Source organism: Chrysochloris asiatica, unplaced genomic scaffold, assembly GCF_000296735.1.
Source record: "Chrysochloris asiatica unplaced genomic scaffold, ChrAsi1.0 scaffold00070, whole genome shotgun sequence".
Taxonomy (NCBI): Eukaryota; Metazoa; Chordata; class Mammalia; order Afrosoricida; family Chrysochloridae; genus Chrysochloris; species Chrysochloris asiatica.
In genome coordinates, this window is record NW_006408588.1 from 6686857 (window position 1) to 6697307 (window position 10451).

The 10451-nt window shown below is 36.8% G+C and overlaps 1 protein-coding gene across 1 annotated transcript; it reads left to right on the forward strand.

Moving 5' to 3' along the window:
• The first annotated feature begins 9336 nt into the window (after positions 1-9336).
• LOC102810610 (60S ribosomal protein L31-like) lies at positions 9337-9711 on the forward strand. The gene has a single exon (XM_006864749.1). It carries the CDS (start codon positions 9337-9339, stop codon positions 9709-9711), a length of 375 nt encoding a protein of 124 aa, XP_006864811.1.
• Positions 9712-10451: the final 740 nt, after the last annotated feature.

Sequence of the window (10451 nt, forward strand, 5' to 3'; positions counted from 1 at the left end):
AACAACAACAACAGCTCACATAAAGGATGTTGATGTGAACTCACCCACTGAAAGAAAGACCTGGAAATCTGCTTTTGTAAATCCCACAGTCAAGGCAACTTGTGGAGTTCTACTTTGTAATACATGGGGTCATCATTAGTCAGAATTAACACAATGCCAATGGGTTTGAGTTTACATGTTTGGTTTGTTTGTGTGCAGAAAGCATCTCTAAAACTGTAGAAGGCAGACAGCATGATGCAGTAATGGACAATGTATGCTTCTCTTTCTGCAGTATGACCATTGGCCATTTTCTCATTTCTCTGAATCTCAGTTTTGTCATGTGCAAAACAGTGCTAAGATCTTATTAACAGAGTCACTTCAAGAACTAAATAAAATAACATTCATTAACTACTCAGCTATTTCCTATTATACAATATTTATTCAATAAATATAAATCCCTCCACAAGCCCTAACTGTCAGGTGCTAGAGATATACATGAAAAGTGATATCATACTCTTGGGGGCAGCAATAACGATTGTATTTATCAGTCATATCTGTTCTTCCATATTAATCACCCTAAAGGCATCCCTGTATTACACAGGCTCCTTGGGTCTATCTAGCAGCACTAAATGAGTGTTGGCCTGGCCTGAGCTGTGTTATATCTCATTTGGGATACTTCCTAAAGACAGACAGGGAGTTTGGGCACTGGCAAGTCTAAATAAATTCATAGATTTGTCTTCAATTTGTCTTACACATTCTATAGCTATAAAGCACTTTATAGTTTATAAATGAGCACAATTAATTCACATACCTCTGGGTAATTTTGATTTTTTACATTTAAAATGAACAGTATATCAAACTCTGGAGAATATGCTTTCAATAACTAAGAAGACTTCTATTAAGATCCACCAAAGCTATTCTTTCAACTTAAGTGTTGTAGTCTCCACTCAAAGGAAATTTTTTAATTATATCCTTAAACTCCCTCAATTCCACTTGCCTAATAATTGATTGTAATTTGCCTCCATCTGGGCCGTTTTTGGCTTGGCAACAAAAGCTCTGCATGTTCTCTCTTCCTCCTGAATGGTCTTCTCAAAATTGGACATTATAATCTTACTCTTAACTCCTTTCTGAATCCTTACATCTAGTGAATGAGCATCTATTTGAATCCCCGATGTTTCAGGTGGGCTAGACATTTTTAAACATAATTTTTAACATTTATTTAATTACTTAAGTACTAGGAAGAAGGCGATTATATTGATAAGTTTTGATGTTATTATTAAGGACTAAAATTAATCGGAAAGAAATGCGTTCCCTCATTATACATCTGTGTGAACACTATTATTGTTGTTAAGTGCCCGAGTCCATATTGACTCATAGCAACCCTATGCACAACAGAACAAAATACTGCCCAGACCTTGGCAAACCTCACAATTGTTGCTACTCTTGAGTCCACTGATGCTGCCACTTTGCTATTCCATCTCGCTGGGGGTGGTCTTCCTCTTTTTCTCTGATCCTCAACCTTGCCAAACGTGCTATCCTTCTTTGGTGACTGGTCCCTCCTGACAATATGTCACAAGTATGAGAGATGAAATCTGGACATTCTAGCTTCCAAGGAGCATTCCAGCTATATTTCATCCAACACAGATCTATTTGTTCTTTTGGCAATCCATGGTACTTTCATTATCTCCTCCAATACCATGACTCAAATGAACCAATTCTTCTACAGTCTTCCTTATTCACTGTCCAACTTTTGCAAGCATATGAGGTTACTGAAAATACCACAGCTTGAGTCAGGTGCAGTTTAGTCTTCAAACTGACATCTTTGCTCGTCAACACTTTAAAAAGGTCTTCTGCAGCAAAATAAGTTTAATGCAATACGTCATTTGATTTCTTGACTGCTGCTTCCATGAGTATTGATGGTTAAATCCAAGAATAATGAAGTCTTTGACAATGTCCATCTTTTCTTCACTGATAAGAACGTAGTTTATTGACCCAGTGGTGAGGATTTTTGTTTTCTTGACATTGAGAAGCAATCCATACCAAAGGCTATGGTCTTTGATCTTCATCAGTTAAGTATTTTAAGTCCTCTTCACTTCTAGCAAGCAAAGTTGAAGTGTTTCGGAATACTCATACTTCACAATGTTGTCCACAGCTTGTCATGATCCACACAATCAAAAGCCTTTGTGAAGTCAATAAAGCACAGGTAAACAGCTTTCTTGTATTCTCTGCTTTCAGCCAAGCTCCATCTGACATCAGCAATGACATCTCTCAATCCATGTCCTCTTCTGAATCTGGCTGGAACCTCTTGAAGTTTTCTGTCAATATATCAGTAATTTCTGCATTACGTTTAGTAAAACTTTACTTGCATGGGATATCAATGATATTGTCCAATGATTTCCACATTCCATTGAGTCACCCATCTTTGGGACTGACACAAATACGCTTCTCTTCCAATCAGATGTCAAGGTAGTTGTCTTCCAAATTTCTTCGCATAGTTGAGTGGGTGCCTTGAGTGCTGCTTCACTTTGTTGAAAGATTTCAATTTGTATTCCAGTGGTTTGATGATCAGAACTCGACTAGAGAAAGATTTTTTTTTAATTTTGACAAAGGAAACAAGTGTAAATTGCTACAATTTGATGAACTTGACCTATACTTATAGATGTTTTAGCTCAAAATACCAACTGAGAGTAAAGGAATCTTCACATCAAGGATCATTCCCATCACCTCAATATTCAGGGTTGATAGGAATGGGCAACTTTATGGCTACATAAAATGGGTCAGGGGGCATGGGGGAGAGACTATAAAGGCACAAAGTGCCTGAGCTTACAAGTTTTCAAGACAGAGTTTAGTTTCAGAGTGTACAGGAGAAGGTGAATCCACACTGAACAGTTTCCACCTTGTCAAGACAGGTCTGGTGAAAGAAGATGGGGATAAGATTCTTATGATTGAATAGTGAATAACTGTTATCATGACTAATTGTGATTGTCACAACTGTAAAGGTAGAAGCTTTGTTATGAAAAGCGGGGAGTAGTTAATCTTACATTACAGGATCAGAGTATCCTAGGACCATCAAAGAAGAAGAGCACAAGTGGAATGTAGGTCCCTTATCCCTATCCAGAGAAGCTGTGACACCAGAGATGGAGACAGAGATGATAACATGGAGAGATAGAATAGCTGAGGACTCTAGACTCATGGAGGGGGAGAGGCTGTGTACTGGGGGCCAGGAGGCAGGCTTGTAAAATGTGCCCTTTTGTTATTTAAATAATTATATGTTCCTTAGTGTTTTTGTGTGCATCCAAAGAAAATCAGAGGGAATGAAGCAAATACTGTTTAATTATGAAGCATTCAGGGGGTTGTAATCATTGCAACAAAACAGCATACAATAGGATGAGTGTAAAACCAATGTTCTCCCATGTAAAATATCATGCAATTCACAATAAAACCTTCTTAAACAATTTTTTTTAAAAAAAGAAAGAAAGCATAAGCATGTAAATAGATCCCTGGTGATTTAGGAGAAGAATGAAGCAAGAGAATTACTGTGACTCTACATGACAGAGCTCTTCAGATAACCTCTGCTGCAATCATCAAGCTGCCATCAAAAGGCTAAATGAGCAGTATTGTTGCAAGAAATGAGAAGAATTGAGAACTCTCTAAGGGAGACTCACACTATGGGTCTGTTGAAAATTCATCTCTCAGAAAATGAAACAACAACAAAAAAAAAATACCAGTTTTTGTTTTTTAAACAGATGAATAATTTATGGATGATCAGCAAGAATATCCATCCAGGCAACTGATTAAAAGCAAAGTATTTCAGATAAGCAAAAGATACCAGAGCAGGACTCTTAGGGGAATCGGTGTCCCACAAATCAATGCCAGCTAATATGTTGATGGATGTTGCCCAGTCTCTTCCTAGCAGCCTATTTCTCACAATTCTGTATCACTGGCAGGAAAAGCTACCTTCTCTGTGGATTTCTTTCTCCTGTCAAAATGATAGAGGTTAAATGTGGATAAGAAAGGCAATTAAAATAGATCTGTCACAAGTATGCTATCCCATCGTGCCATCCTGATTTTCTTCTCCCATGCGAACTTCTACTGAAGGTTGGTAATTGAAATTTTTCAGTGTTGACAGCTGATGACTAATATGGAGATTTTCATTATATACTCCTTTCCCCACCCTGAGTGGAAAACAGATGAGTGCATATCAAACTTCAGATAGAGGCAACTGCAGAACAAGGAAATTCACTCACTTTTCAAGCCAGCAGGGCAGTGAATGTTTGGGAGAACCCAAAAACCCTCTGATATTAATTTGTATGGAAATACATGGATTCATTTTCTTCGTCCTGATCTCATGTAACTTCAATGTTTTTTAACAATAACATTATCTTCATTGTCCATTTTTAGGGGTAGAGAACATTTTTTTCTGTCAAAATTTATAACATCCTTCATGGGCCATACAAAACTATCAACTTAAAAATAAACCTGCTATATCTGACTAAACAAGTAATTAACTCACTATTACTGTGATGGCTGAAACTGTGGTTGCCTTGTCAGGGGCCAGACTAAATGTTTTTGCAGTCCTTATACAGAACCACTGGCTGGATGTTCCTGACCCCTGGTTTATCTGAAAATCAGACAGAACCCTCATTCACTGTACTTTATCAGACTGAGGTTTAAAAAGGACACATAAGTTCTAAGGAAATGGGAAAATGTTGCCATTTTCTAGTGCTGAAATCCAGTGCCATTTTTATTGTTTATCTGCATTGTTTTATATTTTATGTGTGGTTTTTCTATTAATAAGAATAGTAAAAAGGAATTTGGTCAATTATATTATCCAAGCAAATTATGTCAAAAAATGGGATTAAAGGTAAAAAAAAAAAAATCAAACGTGGCAAAATCACCTTTCTTTTTTATTTTATTTTTTCTTTATGAGTTATTAGTCAAAAATAAATACTAATTTAAATGTATTGCTGTAACAGAATGTATAGGAACTCAAAAGTATGGCATGGACTCTCAGTTAACTATTATACCATTAAGAGAGGAGAAGAAGAAAAAAAAATTCCAATTTCAGAGGCTGAAAAGAACTTTTTTATTATTATATCACACAATCCTGTAGTTTGGGAACTTGGGTAGGGCTCAGCTGGATGATTCTTCAGTTTCCACATTATATTTGTAGAGTTTCCACAATTGCCTTCGGCTAGCAAATAGGTCTAAGGTTTAAAATGACTTCATTCAAATATCTGGTGCCTTGTCCTTGATGACTGGATAGCTGGGTTATGCTTGGGCTCTGATTTGGAATGCCTACACATAGTCTCCAAGTACGCAGACATTTCACATTGTAACTCAAGCTCCCAGAAAGAGTTTTCAAGAACTTGGTGGAAACAGCAAGACTACTTTTAACCTTGTCTCAAAAGTTTCAAAATGCCATTTCTGCTAAATTAGCTAAAGAAGTTATTATGGTGAGCCTAGATTCAAAAAAGAAAAATTAGATTTTGTCTCTCAATGGCCAGGGTAGTAAGCATTTACAAGTCAGTTTCCTCAGTTAAGTCTTTGCAGATCCCTAAACTAATAATCCTAGTATGGTGCTATAGGATACACTGGGCAGCTAATCACAAGGTCAGCGTTACCTTGGAAACCCTACACAGAGTTGCTATGAGAGGGTACCAACTTCAAAGCACGTAACAACACTTAATCACTGCAGATGGGAATTCTAAAGGAAGCTGTTACTTAATTTGGAGAACTCCTGCAGATTATTCAATATATTCCAGGAGGTTATCTAGGATATCTGTGTGGTTTTTAGGAAAATCAGAATAGTATAGTCCCTGATTCTCAAAGAGGAAAAAATCCAAACAGGACTGAGAGAACTCTATTCCAGAGGATGTGCTCTGACATATTCCAGTCTGTAAAGTGAGTCAAATAAATAAATAAATCTACCAATTTCACTGAAGTAGTCATGACACTAGGAGCTCGGTAGTTACGAATCAGACTGATAATCTTGTGGTCAGCAGTTCAAAAATACCAGTGGGTCCATGGAAGAAAGGTGAAGCTTTCTGCTCCAGTAAAGATTTATAGCTTTAGAAACCCTATACAGGATTGCTATGATTCAGAATTGACTCCACAGCATATAACCACCACCACCCAGCATGACATTATGATGCTTATAAACAAGCAGGTGATAGAAACCCTCCCAAAGGTGTACAGATGTCCATCATGAGATCTTAATGTTGAGCAGTTACCCATTTGCTTTCTAAATCACATGTTTTCTGAATATATATTTTCATTTTGGTATAATGAGTGTAATTTGCTCTTCCTGACTGAAATTACTTCAAATGTGAAAATGATGAAGCTTAAAAGTGAATAGAATAACTCCATTGATCAATCACCATAATGCAAATGGCCCCCAATATAATCAGGAGTGCTTTCCCAGAAGGAGTGTTGATCTGCAAGCTTAGCAATTTGAACCCACCAGCTGCTCCTTGAGAGAAAGATGAGGTTTTTTGCTCCACAGAGGATTTATAGCCTCAGAAACCCTATACAGGTTTGCTATGAGTCTCAACCAACTAGATGGCAGACAGCAGCAGCAACAACTTTCCCTAGGCAACAGTTGGCCAGCAGTCAATTCTCACGACAAAACTGCATTTAGAGTTCTTGGGTTAACTCAATTTCTCATGGAAATGTTGTCAGAGCTAATGAAGAGGAGGAGAATGCAAAACAAGGCTTATGTCAGTCTCTCTGGCCTCAGTTATGACAAAGGAAATGTAGATATGGAATGAAGCATTTTATGTGTGTTTTGCTTATTTATTCTCTACAAATGTGGCAAAATATGGATACACCCAGGGTTTTTGTTATTAGGTGTCATGGAGTTAGTTCTAACTCATAGTGACCCTTCATAAAACAGAGCAAAATACTGCCTGGTGTCATCCTCATGATTGTTGCTATATTTGATCCCATTGTTATAGCCGTTGTGTCAATCTACACCAAGGATCCAGTTACAAAAAGAATACTGCACTCGCCACTGACTTAGTTTTCACTAAAAAGGAGACCATCATTCTGCCATTCTGCCGGAATACATTCAAGAAGTCATTACTTGCCTATCACTAGACAAATGTGCTATTTTATATCATCAGTATTCAGGGGGTGGTATGTTGCTAATAGGAAAAATCGTACAATGACAATTTCAATGGTTTGAAACATGCACGAGATCATTTGGAGACACAGTTCTGCCAATTGCTAAACAAATGCAGCATAGATGTAGGCTCTGTAAGCATCAAGGTTATTGTTGGGAGAACAGCCTATCATTTTTGATGATAGGAACTTTGTTCACATTAAGTCACAAGCTCAAGATCATCATTTCAGATTCTCACTGGGGAAGGCTAACTAAATTAAATGTCTTCACTGGATAACTCCATTGTTGAGTATGGGAAGGAACATAAAAGAGATGATTTTTAGTGATTAAAGTACAAGCTTGGGATTGCATTAAAAAAAAAAAAAAAAAGACCTTGGTTTGAGTCCCTGCTCTACTGCTAATTAGTTCTTGGAGTCTAGATACATTACTTGATGTGTCTTAAAGAAAGTTTTCATCTGTTTGAAGAAAAAAAATCAAAAGAACTTACCTGCCTGAACTATAAAGATTAATTGAAATATTTCATGTAAAACAGTTCATGGTCTGACAAAGTACTCAGCTAAAGTGAGTATCTATTCTTTAGATGAGGAATAACAATAATTTTGAAAAGATGAACTCCATATGAAGTTGTTAGGGGGAAAACATGAATCTACAGTGAGTGTGACAAAAGTTTGCATATTTCTGGGAAAAAGTACAATGGCTTTCATCAATGTCTCAAGTAGTTCCATAATATAAATAAATAGATATATAAATAACAAGAAAAATTACTACCAAGCTTATTTTCCAATAGAGAAGAAATCCAATATGGATCTTTATTCTTAAAGTTCTATTAAGTCCACATACATAGGCACTGTGCCTGTGCACCAGAGACACTATAGATAAGTAACCTACTGCTTTGTATACAGGAAAGAAAGAAAACACCAAAATAGATATCACAAGCAACTCAGAAAATGTTTTTTGAAGTTAGAATAGTGAAAGAAAATGGAATAAAAGATGAAGTTAAAGAGCTAAACAGAGAATTTCAAAAGGAAGCTCAAGAAGACAAAGTAAAAATATTGTAATGAAATTTGCAAAGATTTGGAATTAGGAAAACAAAAAGGCAGAAAATAGTCATCATTTCTCAAACTGAAAGAACTGAAGAAAAAAATCAGGCCTCAAGTTACAATAGTGAATAATCTGATGAACAAGATAATGAATGACATAGGAAGTGTCAAGGGAAGATAGAAGGAATACACAGATTCACGGTATCAAAAAGAACTGGTCAGCATTCAACCATTTCAGGTGGTAGAGCAAGGTCAAGAACTGATGGTATCAAAAGAAGTCTAAGCTGCACTGAAGGCATGGATGAAAAACAAAGCTCCAAGAAATGACAGAATACCAATTCAGATATTTCAGCAAATGGATGTAATGCAGGAAGCTCTCACTAGTCTATGCCAAGAAATTTAGGAGACTGCTACCTGGTCAACTGAATGTAAGGCATCCATATTTGTGCCCATTCTAAAGAACGGCGATCCAATAGAAGACAGTAAGTTAAAATATCATTCATGTCACTTGTAAAGCAAGTAAAGTTTTGCCAAAGGTTATATAAAATAGTTGCAGCAGTACTTCAACAAGGAACTGCCGGAAATTCAAGCAAGATTCTGAAGAGGACATGGAATGAAAGCTATCATTACTGAAGCCAGATGGATTTTGGCTTTGTTGTTGTTAAGTTCTGTTGAGTTGGTTCTGACTCAAAGTAGTGTTGTATTGGATTTCCGAAGAGCATCTAATGAGCTTGAACTGCCAACCGTGTGATTCAAACTGACCTTGCAGTTTAGTCTAGTACACTAGCCCATAGGGCCACACCAGGACTCCAGATTTTGGCTGAAAGCAGAGAATGCAAGAAAGATGTTTACATCTGTTTTATTGACTATGCAAAGCCATTCAACTGTAGATCATAACAAATTATGGATAACATTGCAGAGAATGGGGATTTTAGAACACTTAATGCTACTCATGAGGAACCTGTACATTGACCAAGAGACAGTAGTTCAAACAGAACAAGGGGTTACTACATATATTCAAATCAGGAATTGTATGAGATAAGATTGAAACTTTTCACCAAATTTGTTTAATCTGTATACTGAGCAAATAATCAAAAAACCTGGATTACATGAAAAGAATGAGGTATCAAGAATGGAGGAGTTCCTTTTCCCACAATCCTTTGCAGTCTTCCTTTCCAACCTGATCCTATCACTATGGCTCCGGCAAAGAAGTGTGGCGAGAAGGGTTGTCTTGCTATCAACGAAGTGGTGACCAGAAAGTACACCATCAACATTCACAAGCCCATCCATGGAGTAGGCTTCAAGAAGCATGCCCCTCGAGCACTCAAGAAGATTCAGAAACTTGCCATGAAGGAGACGGGAACACCAGAAGTGCGCACTGACACCAGGCTCAACAAAGTTGTCTGGGCCAAAGGATTCAGGAACGTCCCATACCGTATCCTGGTGCGGTTGTCCAGAAAACAACGTAATGAGGATGAAGATTCACCAAACAAACTCTATACACTGGTGACCTATGTGCCTGTCACCACTTTTAAAAACCTATGGACAATCAATGTGGATGAAAATTAACAGTTTATGATCAAATAAATTTATAAATCTGCAAAAAAAAAAAGAATGGAGGAGCTCTCACTAACACCCTGAGATATACAGATGGTACAACTTTGCTTATGGAAAGAGAAGAAGACTTGAAGCACTTACTGATGAAAATAAAAGAATACAGCCTTCAGTATGGATTATATATCAGTGTAAAGATAACAAAATCCTCATATCTGGATCAATAAGCAACATCAAGATAAATGGAAAAATATTGAAGTTGTCAAGTATTTCATTTTACTTGTATTCATAATCAACACCTATGATAACAGCAATACAGAAATCAAATGCATATTGCATTGAGAAAATCTGCTGCAAAAGACATTTAATATGTATAAAGACAAAAATTTCACTTTAAGATGTATATGACTCAATACATCATATTTTTATTACCTCACATGACTGTGAAAGTTGGAGGCTGAATGTGTCTCTTCATTGTGGTATTGGTGAAGAACAAACAAATCTGTCTTAGAATAAATATACTCAAAACACTCTTTTAAACCATTATTTCACATACTGTGCACATATACCAGAAAGGACCAATACCTGGAGAAGGACATCACACTTGGTAAAGAAGGTCAGTAAAAAACAGGAAGATCATCAATGAGATTGAATGACACAGTAGCTTCAAAAATGGGTTCACAGTAATGGATATGAATATGGCTCAGGACTAAGCAGTGCTTTATTCTGCTCTACATGGGGTCACTCTGAGGTGG